Source organism: Caloenas nicobarica, chromosome 3 (assembly GCF_036013445.1).
Source record: "Caloenas nicobarica isolate bCalNic1 chromosome 3, bCalNic1.hap1, whole genome shotgun sequence".
In the NCBI taxonomy this organism is placed as follows: Eukaryota; Metazoa; Chordata; class Aves; order Columbiformes; family Columbidae; genus Caloenas; species Caloenas nicobarica.
The window spans coordinates 57679115-57695311 of NC_088247.1; the positions used below are offsets into that span (position 1 = coordinate 57679115).

At 38.6% G+C, this 16197-nt stretch overlaps 1 protein-coding gene across 5 annotated transcripts in view; it reads left to right on the forward strand.

The window, feature by feature from the left end:
• The window catches only part of LAMA2 (laminin subunit alpha 2), a 361287-nt gene that overhangs the window by 125494 nt on the left and 219596 nt on the right, over positions 1-16197 (forward strand). For all 5 annotated transcript variants that reach the window (XM_065632757.1, XM_065632758.1, XM_065632759.1 and 2 more), the window contains 4 exons: positions 8893-9072; positions 10881-10970; positions 13181-13298; positions 14966-15144. In XM_065632757.1, the coding sequence (XP_065488829.1) occupies positions 8893-9072; positions 10881-10970; positions 13181-13298; positions 14966-15144 (567 nt within the window). The remainder of the gene's footprint in view (positions 1-8892; positions 9073-10880; positions 10971-13180; positions 13299-14965; positions 15145-16197) is intronic.

The window sequence follows — 16197 nt, forward strand, 5'->3', positions numbered from 1 at the left end:
GCTGTTTTCTTGAAAGGAAAGCGAACATAAAAACTCCATGCCACATAGCCAAACAGCTGGAGTTTTTTATATCCTACAAACAGCTTGAGATTGACTGCACTCAAATTGCTTGGCAAGGTAACTGACTCAAAATACCAAAGCTCTAGGTAGAAAAATACACCACTTGGATTCATACATGGATATTTTAAAATTGAATGAGAATACTGTGCATAAAATTCTTTAAAACTTTATTAAAGTGTGTTAATTTTAAGTAACTTAGTAGCTGATCGTATACTTTCATGCAAAGCAGCAGCATTTTTACTGTTGCATTAAGTAAAGCAACAGAGACAGCTAACATGCTGCACATTTGCATATCATTTTGCACAGAAATGTGCACAGAAGGACGGTGGTGAGAGACAGTCTGGACGCAGTCCACAGCACCCACTGGAGCAACTACCCCAGTACAGCAGAGTCCTCAACTCAGGCTGAGTTCCAGAGGGAGGATGCAGCTTTTAACATCTGAGGCTGCACAAACCGCCTGGGATGTCTTGCTGAGGCAGAAAGAGATGGCATCCTTGCCTGCAGAATGTTTGCTCTGGTTGGGGATTTGCGTTACTAAGTAAAAGAACTGCAGGAGGATGACAGCAGACTGTGCAACATCAGAGGTGACAGGGAAGAGATTTACTGCTTTTTCTCTGGGACTCTGCAGCATGAAGCCACAACTGCACCAAAATGAAGGCAGGCAGAGTCTATGCCTGTGGATTCAGAAATGGAAACTCCCAGGATGGTGAAGACTGCAAGCTGGTGACTTCCAACACCAGGAGGAACGTTCCTTCTCTGCCTGCAGGTGTCTGGTAGCAGAGAATAGGCTGGGAGCTCTGTTCAGTGAGACAGGTGAGCCAGCTGTGCCTCAATCACCCAGGAGGATCAGGAAGAAGCAGCAAATGACAGCAGTGGTGTACACCAAATTGAACATGCACCAGCAGTGTGTCCTCGCCAACAGCATCCTGGGCTGGATTAGTTTGAGTGTCACCAGCAGGTTGAGGGAGGTGATCGTTCCCCATCTGCTCAGCAGTAGTCAGAGCACACCTGTAGAGCTGTTTCCAGTTCTGGGCTATTCGGTACCGGAGAGATGTGGACATTTTGGAGCAAGTCAAGTAAATGGCTAGGAAAATGATTAAGGACTTGAAGCATCTGTCCTACAAGTAAAGGCTGAGAAGGCTGGGATTGCTTAGCCTTGAGAAGTCTCAGTTTATCGAAGTGTACATATATTTGGTGCACTGCAGGGTGATACTTTTCTCTCTTCTGAAGACCCATTAAAGTGCAGTCTAAATAAGTCCATGTTCATCAGTATATGAGATTTGTCTAATGCCAAAAATGGCGTCAGGCTACATCTGTCACTTCTTAGTGGCTGAAACTCAAGGAAACGTGAAATTCTGGTCATATTTCTGGATGGTCTGGCAGTCATCTGGCTGAAGCACATTGCAAGTCCTCTCAGGTGTCTTTGTATACAGAAGCTAGGGTTGAATGCATCCAAGTATTGCCCCAGTACCTGCAAAAGTATCCATGGCCTGCAGCTGAGAAAGGTTACTAACTCTGCTAATTAATACCTACTCTTAAAGTGTGTTGGAAAGACGTGACACAATAGGCATGTCAGAAACGAGAAGTTGTTTAGGAATGACGGAGGGGCTTGTGGAAGAGAGGCACTATGGACTAACATAAACCAAGAAAGTCAGCAGAAATGAAATGGTGTATGAGATCTCTATGAAGTGAAATTCAGCACCTAAACTGGGACAGCGTAGGTCTAATATTATATTGGCAACTGCCCAAACAGAGGTGTGGAAGTGAGTGGGTCTTGCCAAAGGAAGGCTTAGAATATAATATCAGCCTTCTGTAACTCTTTGGCAGACTGTGTAGGTGTCAGAATAGAATGTAATGCAAAAGCTCTTAAACACTTGAATATTCTTGGTGCGGTTAATAAAGGAACCCACGATTTAGTCTGAAACACAGCACAGACCCTGGTCAGGAGTATTAACTGTTGAATAATTGTTATGTAAAAATAACAAGAAAATGCTCAAAATGCAATATCCCAGGGAATAAAATCTGCCAAAATACAATTTAAAAATAGAAAAGATGGTCAAACAGCTAAAATAATTTCAGACAGCCTAGAGTTCATTTAAAGATTGCATTACACACACATGCATGCTACATTTAAGAATGGTTCAAAAATCCGACAACATGTTTGAACCATAAACTAAGGAAAGCTAACAGTTATTAAAGGTAAACTAGCATCATCTATGAATGGAAATCATGTCTTTTCCTCCAAACGAGCAAAAGAGGTAAGAAAATTAGCTCCAGCAAATGAAATGTTAAACCACAAAGAAGATGTGAAAAAGATTCTGAGTGACTGAGTGTGAAGTTGAAATAAACCTTTTTTTCGAACACATCAGATTCAAGAAGTCTGCCAGCAAATTTGTGGGCTGAGAGATGATCAAAGAGCATTCAAGAAAGATAAGGTCATTGCTGAAAAACTAAATTAATGATTTGAATCAGTTTTTTCTATAGAAACTGTCAGGAGGATTTCTTCACTGGAAACATTATTTACAGGAGAAGAGTTGGAGAAGCAGTCACAAACTAGGTTGTTAACTGAAGAGGCACAGAAATAATTGATGAATTGGATAGTGAAAAGGAACTCAAGGCTGAAATAGGTGAATTACAAGTTATTATTTAACCCCTCACTTACAAATATTCTCAGTAACTGGGGAGTGTGGGGTGTCAAATGAAACACCAATTTTTTAGAAACATTCCTTAGGAATCCAAGGAAACTACAGATTTGGAAGCCTGATACCTGAGCCAAGCTAATTAGTAGTAAAGAAATTTAATGAAGAATAGAGGTGGTGGAAAGATATAGTTCTTTGTTCCCATTTTAGAACAAGGAAGTATTAAGTGAATTTAGTAGGAGGTAGGTTTAAAACAAGCAGAAGAAGGATCTTTTTCCCTACAACATGTAAATGAAGTCAGAAAATCCTTATTATGTGACAGATGTAGATTTTAAAAGGTGACCTGGATTTAAGGTGAGACTGAGTAAGTTCATGGAAATCCTTTGAGGCTTACCAAAGGTATGGAAACTTTCTGTAGCTCAGGAAATCCCTGAGGAAGTATTAGGTATGCTTGCCTTCAACTTATTGTTAGCATGTTGTTTTGACTACTGTGTGAGGCAGGCTACCATGCTAGATAGGTCTCTTGGTTCTGACATGGTCCAGACATTCTAGTGGACTGAAATAATATATGAAAATAAATGTTGCTAAAAGCAAAGTAATACATGTAAGAAAAAAATAATTATGCATGAATGCTGATGGGCTCGTGTTGAACTAAATTCTCTTCAGAGTAGAGAACTTGTAACATCCTCAAAAGTTCTTTGACAAAACATCATACTGAAGTTCAAAAATGAAAATATGTTGACTACTAAATGTTTCCTCAAATTAAAAACTTGAACACTGTCACTGAAATGATTTATGATCTGAGTTCCAGGTTTAAAAGGAGACAACAAACAAACAAAAACAACAATAAAATAAACAAACAAAACCACAACCTCACCAAACTAAGTTATTTTTCTTGGTTTTTTAGAAGAAACAAATTTCCTTCCATTGGGACAAATGTCTGTAGTGATGAAAAGCTCAACGGTGGAAAAAAGGAGTCGACTAATTATAGAGAACAGGGCAATTGGTAGACATTAAACTCTTATGATTCAGATTCACTCTGTAGCTCAGAAAGCATTTAGACTGTTCATTCAGAGGAAGTGATATTGTATCAGGGGGATCTCTCTCTAAATGCCCTGTTTTTTATATTCCTTCCTAATAATTTTCTACTGGCCTCTGTTGGAGACAGGACATATTAATTATGTAGATCTTTGGTGTTACAAAGTGGCGTTTCTGTTTTTCCATTTAACTAGAGTATACACTTTTTCCGTAATTGATAGAACTTTTGGTTCCAAACTAAATCCAGACGATACATAATTTGGTAGTTAAACTAACTTGAATATATACTATTGGGTAGTTTAACATGTCCATTAATGGTTTGGACGATGGCACAGAGTGTACCCTCAACAAGTTTGCTGATGACACCAAACTGGGATGAGTGGCTGGTAATGCCAAAGGGTCATGCTGCCATCCAGAAGGATCTTGAGAGGCTGGAGAAATGGGCTGACAGGAACCTCATGAAGTTCAACAAGGGGAAGCGCAAAGTCCTGCACCCAGGGAAGAACAACCTCATGCGCCAGCATATGCTGGAGGCCACCTATCCAGAAAGCAGCTTTGCAGAAAACAACCCAGGTTTGCTGGTGGATACCAAGTTGAATATGAGCCAGCAATGTGCTATTGTGGCAAAGAAGCTCAATGGTATCATGGGCTGCATTAGGCAAAGTACTGGCAGCAGGTCAGGGGAGGTGTCCTTCCCCTCTACTCAGCACTGGTGAGACCACATCTGCAGTACTGTGTCCAGTTATGGGCTACCCCGCACAAGAGAGACACAGGCATACTGGAGAGAACTGAAGGAAGGATCACCAAGATGATTAACGGCCTAGAGAATCTCTCCTACGAGGAAAGGCTGAGAGAGCTGGGACTGGTCAGCCTGCAGAAGAGAAGGCTCAGCGGGAATTTCATCAGTGTGTACAAATACTCGTAGGAAAGGTGCAGAGGGGACAGAGCCAGGCTCTTTTCAGTGGTGCCCAGTGGCAGGACCAGAGGCAATGGGCACAGACTGAAACACAGGAGGTTCTACCTGGACACCAGGAAGCACTGGCACAGGTTTCCAGGAAAGGTTGTGTAGTCTCCGTCACTGGAGATATTCAAAAGCCATCTGGCGATGGTACTGGGCAACTGGCTCTATGTGGCTTGAACAGGTGGGTTGTATCTGATGACCTCTGGAGGTCCCTTCCAAGCTCAACCATTCTGTGATATAACCTGTTTGAACATGCATTTGCTAATGCAGCTATGGGAAAAGGTCATCATAGCCTTTGCTTGAATAGTTCTGACTATTGAACTGGTTGACAAATCAGATACCATTAAAAATTGCTTTACAAAATGAGAATTTGGCTTTCATTGCGGTAGCATTTAGATTTTTGTAAGGGCATGCTCATTTTCCCCAAAGATCCTATTTGTTGGAATATAATCCTGGAAAAATTATTTGTTAAGGAAAAATTTTCTAGTGTCGAAATCTACATCACTTTAATTTAGAATCCAAAATGATGATTACCTCAATCTTGGAATTGGTAAATAAAAGTTGTCCATAAAACCTGAGCAAAATTCGGGATTGTTCCCTCATGGGGACTTGGATTATCCACATTGTAGCAGCTCAATGGGTGGATTAAAGTATTAATATTTTCCTGGTAGACTCAGCTTTGGATCTTAACTCTGCTCTAGAACTCCCGTGTGTCTCATACTGCAGTACAAACCAGCTAGTACAGGATTTGATGCCTTAGCTGCCTGTGTGAAAGTGGGGCTATTCTCTGCAGGACTCAGAGCTATAATATATATGAAGTCCTATGATGATCTTGGGTGACATAACAGTAGACAGATGTTGAGAACTACGTTCATTGGAAAAATTTTCAGATTTGAGTCAAAAATGTTTGGAGGGTGAGGCTCTATTAGTGTCTTGTCTGAAAATGTGCTCTTTTGTGAAGAGTGTCTTACAAATGGGTGCAAGATTGTGGAGGGAGACGAGAAAGCATGCTTTTGAAAAACACAGTGATGTCTCGTTGTAAGAGTCATATTGAAAATATTATAAATCTGATTTCTATTCAGACCTCTTTAAAAAAGAAGTTATTTAAAATTCTGACTCTTTATTCCTGATTAATGACAGATGTTCCCAAAGTACTCCCAGTTTCTTCCATATTCTCTTTTGAAGGAACAATTTAGTTGGATGCTCTTCAAGTTGTTTCTAAGTATTTCTAGGGAGAAATTAATGATTTAAACACAGATGTTGAGAGGAGGAAAAATAATTTAGAGTAATTAATTTTGCCTCTGTAAATTTTTCCCTTCAGATTCATTTTGATAAAACTACCCAGTTTTAATTTCCTAATCTCAGTGTTGTTTTGGTGTATGTTTGAACATGTGCCACATTTCACAAAGGACATAGCTGCATTTCAGGAATCATGAGAAATTATTTATTTTTGTTTTAAAATGAAATTGTGAAACATTTAAACACAAGCATAAAAGACAATATAAGTGGAAGTCATCATCTCTACTAGTTTAACCGTGGCAAATAGATGGACTGCTGGTAGATAGATCCATGAAACTTCACAAAAAGATGCTCTATTCTGAAAAGGATGCCTCTTGTTTCATTTTGTTAATTTATGTTTTAATTTTGTAAAACTATCACTCCGAGGTGGTGGGGTTTTTTCCCCATCGGTGTCTCAAGACTAAGTTTGTTCTTCTTTAAACAATGTAAATCAAAAGATATGACTGCCGTTTGTCAGCTGTGTGATTTGAGGTCAAGCTACATCTGTGATTCATACTCTGAGCTCTCTGTGGGCACTTGCTTGTTCTGATACATGGGTTTTGCCTGCATCTTTCTCCCCCTACCCCTGAAAGCTTGATTATTTTTTTTTGTCTTTTTGACTGCCATGCTGCTTGTAGCCATGGTGCTGTTGCTGTTGCGGGTTAGCCAGGGGATGTTTTCTGAACTGCTTTAGGTATATGTCGTCTTTATCTCTGGAATATCAAAGTTCAGCCTTTAATATTCTACTGCAACCCATCTATGTTTGATGCCTGTAAGAGTCTCTTGGATCCTGTTTAAAGGAATGGGGTGATGGTGTGAAAAAACACTCAAAAGAAATTATTTCCTTGCTCACAGGTAAATATTCTAAGAAGTCTTTAGGCATATGTTCTTACTAAAATCTTGCTTCTTTTGGAAAGATCAATCATTTTCCACTGGACCTATTGCCACCATCTTCAGGCTTCTTTTGAAGTTCACTCTCCACACATGGTCTCCTCTCTTTTCACTGGGGACTGGAGCAGTTTGCTCTCTCTGGTCATGTGTTTTTGTCCTACTTATGGCCAGCCGTTTCTCATTCAGGAGCCCCTCCTTGCTTCCTCTGGGGCTTTTAGTATAATCTTTTCATTGTACCCTGTGTTTTTCATAGCATTTTATTCTGTTCATTTCCAGCCAACTGTCTCCTTTAATTTAATTACTTGTAGTCAGGAGCAAAATTGAGTCAGAGCTCAGAGAGCGTTGTTATGATCTCAGGAGGAGGCAGCAATATCAGCTCTTTCTGGACATAAAATGGCAGAAGCCCAGAGATGCTGATTCATACTTAGGTGAGACAGGAGTAATTGCTCTGGCAGAGTGGCTCCCAGTGATTTTGTGTACCTGTGGACAGAGTGGAGCAGGATGCTGGATGTGATGAGCTTAAGGGTTTCCCTTTTGGTAGCGAAAATAAGTAAGTTTGTAGTGTCACATGGCCAGTGCAAGACAGCAGTTGTTCATTAAGCCTTCTATTCCGTACCTGAAAAACTCCAGGAAACGAAGAGCTGCTGCTTTGCTGGGAGCAGTAGGTTTGCTGTGTCTTTCCTTGGCGTGAGGCAGCCGCTGCTAAGTGTGTGCCAGCTGGCATTCTGAGGGCAGCTGTTTGCCTAAAACAGTGGTAATATGATCACGTTCAATGACAGGAAACAGCTGTGTGGCCTGACCTCTCAGAGCACTGCGCGAAGGTGCACAACATGTTCATTGCAAAGAAGAAATAATTATTTTGTTCATTCTAATGTTCTGCACGTTTGGCTCAGCATCTGAACATTCTTTTGGTGTACCAGCCTGTAATAAAAATGCCCCAATTAAAATTTAACACTTCAGAATGCAGGAAAATTAATGGTTTCTTTCCTCCCTCCCCCTAGGTGCTCATTAACAATATTTTGCTATACCTGACATTCTTCTTCTTGTAGGCCTTTTCCAAGAACAATTCTGTAGCAGCCCATCTGTTTTATTTTGTTGATTCACAGCTAATGTATGCCATGATCAGCTAAAAAGGCAGGAGGGGAAGAAGATTGCCTAATTTTGTTGCCTTGCCCTTGATGCTGCAATTGGGGTCAGAGAGTCTCTTTGTGAAAGAGCCACAGAACACACTTACCTAGAAGATTTCTAGAGTTTAGGATAGGCAGGCAGAGAAGTGCAGGCAATCTTTAGAGAAACCACAGTGTAAGCAGAGATTGGTAGTGTCTTTGGAAAAACAAATGCTGAACAGAGTTCTTGGAGGTGATAAAGACGTTCCTTAGGGACTAGGTGAAAACAGTTGCCAGGAAATTGCTTCAACTTGCTGAGAACAAGATTCAAAGAAAATGATGTATTGTGTAAAGAGACAGTGGGAATGGGGAGATGCCTATGAATGTTTATTTTTTCTCATCTATCTGTTGTAGTTTTGAGTATTTCAAAAGTTATCCTGGCTTTAGAAAAACATCTAGTTCAAAAGTCTTTTGATGATGACCACTCTAGAATGTGCAAACTGACCCCTGCTGAATTCTGAGTCCCATTCCAAGTATCTATTCCTTTAGCTCAAAATTTTTGCGCCCTTTGGTTGTTCGGTCACTTGAAAATACTTGTTTTAGATTAGAGGAGGAGAAATGAGTTGCCTGTGGCATGGACACTATTGTAGGGCCCGGGTACATTTACACAGTTTGTGCTACAGTCTTTCTGTAGCTGATGACTTTCCTTTGCTCAAAATATTTTTACTGTAAAGCCTCTCCATAACTGGGGTCTGCGGGTACATGGAATGGGGAATGGGGGAAATCTTCTTCCTAAATAAAGAAGGTATTTTACATTTATAAAGGCATTCACTCAGTGTCTTTAATGATATTTGTTGGGATAATCATGGCAGCATTGCTGTCATCTTATTGCTGATTCTTTTAATAATTCTCTCTTCAGATTCACACTTCTCTAATCAATGGGCGGCCTAGTGCTGATGATCCTTCACGTGTATTACTAGAATTCACCTCTGCTCGCTTTATTCGCCTGAGATTTCAGAGGATTCGGACACTAAATGCTGATTTAATGATGTTCGCACACAAAGATCCAGATGAAATAGATCCCATTGTTACAAGAAGGGTAAGTTCTGGAAGTACAGTAGCAATGCATGTGTAGAAGTTCTCTTACACTTCTAAATGCTGTACCTGCCTTTATTTGCCATAGGAAATTTTGGGAGAGGTTGCTATCTGTCAAAATCCGTCTGTTTGAGATTTCCCTCTTCAAAGTATTTTATGTTCTCTATAACAGAAGTAACAATTTTATCTTTTCTACTTACTGGTGTTATTATCATACATAACATGATTATTAACATAAGTACACGGCTCCTTTAGGTGCAAACATTTGGCTGCAGGTAATTGGCAACTGGTTACTGTTAGTGTCCTCTTACCTCTTCTCCTGCTCAATGCTTTGCTACCTCTTACGGTACTTGAACACTTACTTTAAGAGTAGAATTCCTGCTAGTGGTACTATAAATAGCAGTAGGGCCTGAATACAACACTTTAAGCATTATGATATCATTGTTAACAGTAGAAATTTTACATTGTGCTTTATCTTAAAAGAATAGATACAGCGAAGTGCAGGTGGATAACTGCAAAGAAAATTTGCTTCTTCTGTTCCCCATTTCTGGTTTCCATTTCTTCCTCTAAATACACAGAGGGCAGGCTATTCCTGCAAGTTTGGAATGTGCCATTCTGGTTTGTATTACAAACCCAGAAACCCTTCCAGTTGAGTGCAATTATTGCAGCCTCACAAATCATGGAAACTCCATGTTTACATAACAGTGCATATTTAATAATCTGAAAAACAGAATTGAATTCACACTTTAAAAATCACTGTATACTCATGAAAACCTAGTGCAGGATGATCCACAGATTTCTCAAACAAAAAAAAACCTGTATGGCATCTCTCCATGAGGCTGTCCTCAAAGGAACAAGTAGCAACTGAAACTTGCCGTGCTTGTCTGGCTTTTCCTATAGAAGACATTAGACAAACCACTATTCCACAAAACAGGAAACAAAGGGTGGCCACAGATGGTGAATTTTATGTGTGGTAGAAGGTTAACTGTAATTTATATGAGTGCCTGTTTTGTTTGATATATTTATTAATGATCTGAAAAAGAGGTTGAACACAGAAACAGCAGAATTTGCAGATAACTTATGTTGGTTTTGATTGGCCAATTGTTAGGATATTACAGGACCCTCACCAAAACAGATGAAAATGGACAAGATTACATGTGAGATTCACTTTTCACAGCTATCATAATATATGAGCATAAATATCTTTCCACCTTCTTTCTGGTTAGGGCTATTAGTCCCCACCAAAGGAAAAACAGAAGTGGTCAAATGGCAGAGCAACAGGTCAAAAGTTATTTAAATCTCAGTAACGAAGACTATTCCATAGTCATTCTAGAGGCCAATAGTGAAAAACGGTTCTTCCCTCAGTCCAGTAAATGCCCAAGTAAGACTCAGATAAGGTGAACAAAGGTGTTTCCTTCTAAGGTTTTGTTCTAGCCTGTCTCTTCTCCTCATCATCACGCCTTTTCCTTTTCATGTTTTCTGATGGGAATAAATTCTATGGTGTTTGACTTTTCATTATCCAGTGTGCATATAGCCTTTTCCTATTTTGTGTTTGGTGTATGCTGTGTATAAATTGATGTGGCTCTTGTGACTTCAGACAAATGGAACTGTACCACTTTATGCCCTTTCTTTCACTAAGCCTGAATCTGCTGATCAAGACACAGCTTGGATTACACTGCCAGCTATATTTGTGATAGATCAAAAAAGAAATAAAACAGGACCTGACAGTTTTGTCATCAGAAATGAATTCTGAAGTTTGGGACCTGCATTTTACAATCCACTTAGCAATTAAATTTCTGTTTTGTCTTACAGTATTACTATTCTATAAAAGATATCTCTGTTGGAGGCATGTGTATATGTTCAGGCCATGCGAAGGCTTGTCCACTGGATCCAGCGACCAATGTATGTATTTTTCTTCTTTTTCTTTTCTTTTTCTTTTTTTTTTTTTTTAATGTGCTTTATTCATAAGGTGGAACATGAGAAAAAAAATCTTGATTTTCCTCAGAGTTCTCTGAATTTATATCTTTTCTTCACCTGGAAGAACAGTCAGAAGCAGTGCCAGGATGAAACAGTGCTAGCAACCAGAATAATAAACATTCTCACCATGTCAGCAGAGGGTTTCTCTGAAATGAAAGAATAAGTTTCAGATAATTCATTCCATATTGAAAGTTTCCTAGGAACGACAGGAATTTGGGTTATGTTATGCAGCTGTAGAGATGAGCACTAACAGTCAGTCTTCCTTTCCTTGTTGATATTAATCAAAGTGTTTCCTAAATGGCTGTCAAGTGTTTAATCGATACTTGCAAACAAATGATGGCTCTAGAATGGCGCATTTACTATGCGGGAAATATTAATTGAGTGATCAGTCAAGCTAGTCTAGAAAATCATAAACTGCTTATAATTTCTTCCAACTCATAGCTTTCTTTTTTTGCCATTAATAAACACATAACTAATACAGTTGAAAGAGAAATATCATTTTTTACTGGTGGTCCAAATCTATGCACACATTATCACTAATACAGAATTTCCAAGCTACTAGTATTATTAATGTACCACAGTGTGGGACCTCTTAATCTACTATTCACTTAAGCAGGAGCTTTGTAGGGTTTAACAGAAAATCTGTTTTGTATATGACATTAAACCATTGTGTAAGAATTGATAAAAAAAAAACCAAAACAAGCTGGAGGAAGTCTTTCAGAGTTCTAAGCAGTTTCCATGGAGCCTTGTAAAAATTTTACAGACTCCTTGGTTTAATCCTTCCAAGCCTTTTCTGTGATGATGTGTATAGCAAGTGTTGAGCTATTGGTTTAAATGGCCTCAGTTACCTCAGTGCAGCATTGTCTCGGTGCATCCGTTAGAATTAGACCCAAGAAAATAAGCACTGTTACTGTGATTAATTGATACTTCAGATAGTTTGGCTACTAGATAAATGCATTTTGACAAGTGTGGTATCTTGTTTTGCAGGATGACAAATACACATTTGTTGTCTGACTAGTATAAAAAATAGCTTAAGTGAAACAACTCAAGCGGTAAGAGATCTGGAGTATTTAGTTTAGCTCTCCAGGGATACTCTTTAGACTGAGCCCTACCAAATTAGGTGGGCTTTGGCTTATAACATCATGACTGTAGTTGTTAGCAGGATGAATTTTCCCCCTAGCCTTACAAGGAATAAACTTAATTGAATTTACTGTCTTGCTTTTCTGAAGCATTCCTTAACCTTAACCTTAAAGATTTATGCTTTGTCCTGTGAGCCATAGAATTTCTCCAGGTTAGCCTGCTGCTTTGACCTTGAGTGGCTCACAAGGACCACAGAGAATCCTCTCCACTGGATAACTATTGGGAAGGCAATTTTTGCTCATCATTTCTCCAAACTACAGTTTCTTTTATCTTTTTGAATCTGCATCTGTGGCTCAGAGTGTTTGGGTGTTCCCTACAGCAATATTTTAATAATGGGACTAAGGTGATCTCCTGAGGAACTGAAAAGTGACTGAAAGGCTGGTCCTGTTCTCACCTCTTATTAGTTTAAAAACTCCTGCTATCCCTCACATAGAATTAGTTATGCAGTTAGAAGGTTACATGGTGAACTGACTCGTCTAGTAAAAAAATAATGCTAAATTAAAAGAAAAGTCAATTTTTATCGGTTCTGCCAACAGCACTTATTTCACTCTGCAGGTGCAGGATTATTGCTGCATCTAAAGGGAGGGTGGAGAATGATCAGTTGTCCTGTAATGTGAAGCTGTATCTGAGGACTACCAGCACTTTGGCTTATTTGCTGTATTGAGGAACTTTCATTCTCCAGTTCCTGCTTTCTTCACGCAGCTGGAATTAGATTCTGCTGTATTCTTAGATTCTCCTTAGATTCTCTGGCCACTTATCTTCTTTTGCCTCGTGGCGATTTTCTTAAAACAGAGCTGTAGACATTAAACACACTCTTATGTCTCTCACTTGGTGAATGCAGTGTACATAAATGAATAAAAATGAATAAACAGAGGAACTACAGAGTATAGCAATTCTTAATGTTTTCCTAAATTGAACTGGAATGCGTATTATGTACACGGACAGATTCTTCAAATCATTACATTGTGTAAATATTTGTTTTTCTTTTAAATTAGAAATCTGTCTGTCAGTGTGAACACAACACATGTGGAGAGACATGTGATCGGTGCTGTCCTGGTTTCAATCAAAAGCCTTGGCATGCTGGCACTTTCCTGGTTAAGCATGAATGTGAACGTAAGTTGAATGTGGTACAGAAGAGAAAATCTATTGCAACTGCTGGTGAAAACTGAAATTCGGTCCTATGTAATTTTGCAATTAATTTCATTTCTAACCACATTCGTTTATAAATCAGTTGTTGTTCACTTATATAAAGTGACTCAGAAAGTTACGTGTAGAATCATGGTTTTATTGAAGTCAGAGTATATTATGTAACATGCTGATATTGGTGAAATACTGTACAAAAAAATCGTTTTGACTTGTTTAGTTTTATAATTATGAGTTTGTTTTGGTAAAATACCAGGATCGTATCCTGATAAATAAAAAATCTTTTTGACGTATTTTTAATTATATTAAACTTGAATGATTTTTGTATAAAAGGCACTTTTATATTTTATAATGTTCAGCCTCGCTGAAACAAAATACTTTTACATGATCAAAATGCAATGTGAGTTTCTGATTTTTTTTATGGAAAAAACAATATATCTAGTTTTCCAATATGAAATGAAAACATACCTTGAAATATCACCTTCCCACAGGGTGGGAATTTCATTTTCAGATTTACTGTAGTAAGGATAGTTATAATTGAACTTTCACATCTTACTTCCAAAGGTCACATACCACTTGTATTTCTGAACATAATAGAATCTAGTGCTCCACTAAGTATAAATGTTTATTCAATTATAGGATTGCAGCTATAGTTTCACTGTGAGTGGTTCAAAATAAATTAAAAGAAACAGATATCTCCATATAAAAAGTATTAATACCTTATTTGTGTCCTGTAAAGTTTGGCCACAGACATATTTTTTTCAGTAGCAACTGTGTCTGCACTGGGAATGCATTGTGGAATGAAATCAGGGTACATTGATTTTCTTCTTTAATTTTTGAGAGACACTTCTTGTACCATGTTCAGCCCTTGGTGAATTGTACTTTCATGGTGGAAACAGTTCCCTGGGATCTGGTTCAGATGTGAGGAGAATGACTCCCTGCAATGTTGACAAGCTTTGAATTTCTCTTTCTGTGGAAATGAATGTTTTAATACCACAGGGGGAGAGAGCAAGCTACCTCATTTTCACAACAACAGATTATTAGATTAGCTCTCCTGCATGTGGACCTGAAGCCTAAGAGTTAAAAACTGAACTTCTTTAGAAGCGTTAAGACTGGGAATCCCTTTGTTCTGATCCAGTTCTTATATGTGTATGTGCAAATCAAGCGTTTTTAGGATGTCTTTCAGCTTTCATGGAAATTATTTTCATTTACTCGTACCATTCTGCTGCTTTTCTTGTAATTCCTTATCTATTTTAAATGAGCTGACTCTTTCTTGAACCATATGTGTATGCAGCCATCACAAGGTTTCTCATCTATTGATTTAAACAGAAAAAAAACCCCACTAAAACAAAACAGGAAGAACATAATAACATAATTAGATTATATCTATCAACTTCCAAACTCCCCCATGCAAAACATTGAGAAAAAGATACAATATACAGAATTCCAGGCTGCGCTTCTGATGGGACCAGGTTGATTTTCACAGCTGAAGTAGTGAATTGATGCTTGGGTGTGCTGTTGGTTAGAATGTACACAGCACCAATGATAAAATGTTGAATGAGTCTTTTTAATACTTCAGTAACAGCGTGGCATCTCCATCTGGAAAGAGTTCACTAACACAGTTCCTTCTCTTTTAGCCTGCAACTGCCATGGGAAGACTGAGGAGTGTTACTACGATCAGGACGTTGCAGACAGAAACCAGAGTTTGAACGTCCACGGGGAATACATCGGGGGCGGCGTGTGTGTGAATTGTACGAGCCACACCAGCGGCATAAACTGCGAGACCTGCGTCGACGGTTACTTCAGACCTAAAGGGGTAAATGAGGGTTCTGTTGTCACCTCACGGTAAAGCCGCTGTTGAAACCATGACTTGGGGATTTAAGTTATTAAAAAAGAGATGACACAGTTTGGACTGCCATTTCATGAAGGTTAACTTCTAATTCTGATGGTGTAGCAGTTGCTTTTCACAGCTTGAAAGCTGTAAAGTTAACGCTCACAGAAATATGAAATGAATCGTGTTGACATGGAGGACTTCACTTGAGGTCAGGGCCTCCAGCTAGTATTTCAATTTAATTTAATTTAAAGGAGGATGTGATCCTGTAAACAGAACTTTTGCCTCGATAGTGAATTTCAAGATTTATTATCAAAGATCAAAGAAATATTGCTATATTTGATACTGGAGAAAGAGAGTCTGTAATTTGCGTTTTTTAAATATAGTGTGGCATTAATAACTACTGAAATTCTATAGTATCTCATGAATGCCTTTCATTTTCAGCGCTGTGGGAATTGTGGTTTTTTGTATTTCATCATAAAAGGCTATATTTTCATCTAAGTTGAAGCTGTCAGAAGATGAATCTTACATAAGGTTGTATTGCCAATGTGGGCTGTGCCTGTGCTTTAGACAGCTGCACTATTAGTGTGTGCTTAAATTCCTGATATTTTGTCTGTATAGTTTTAGTTGGGTAAATCATGGCCTTTAGTCTGATTGGTTTTCAAACCTCAAACACAGAAAACATCAGCAAATAATAACAATTACATTCTCCCTGATATACAGGTTTTAGCCTTAGAGCTTGAGGAAAGGAGTACTGACCTCTTCAACACCAGAGCACTTGATTTTTTCCTCTGAATCAGGTTATCATTCAAGTAATAGGGGTTTTGTATATGTGTGTGTGTATATCATATTGATACTATGTGTATACACCTGGTCCATGGACAATTTCTACTTTATATTCCCCATGTGATATTAGGCTAAGGTTTAAGTTTGGTCGAGGTAACCTTTTCAAGAACAAAACAAAATTGTTTCATTGTCTAATGTTCACTTTTCTTCTCTTACCCATTTTGTTCACTTCTGGACTAACGAACTTTAGTT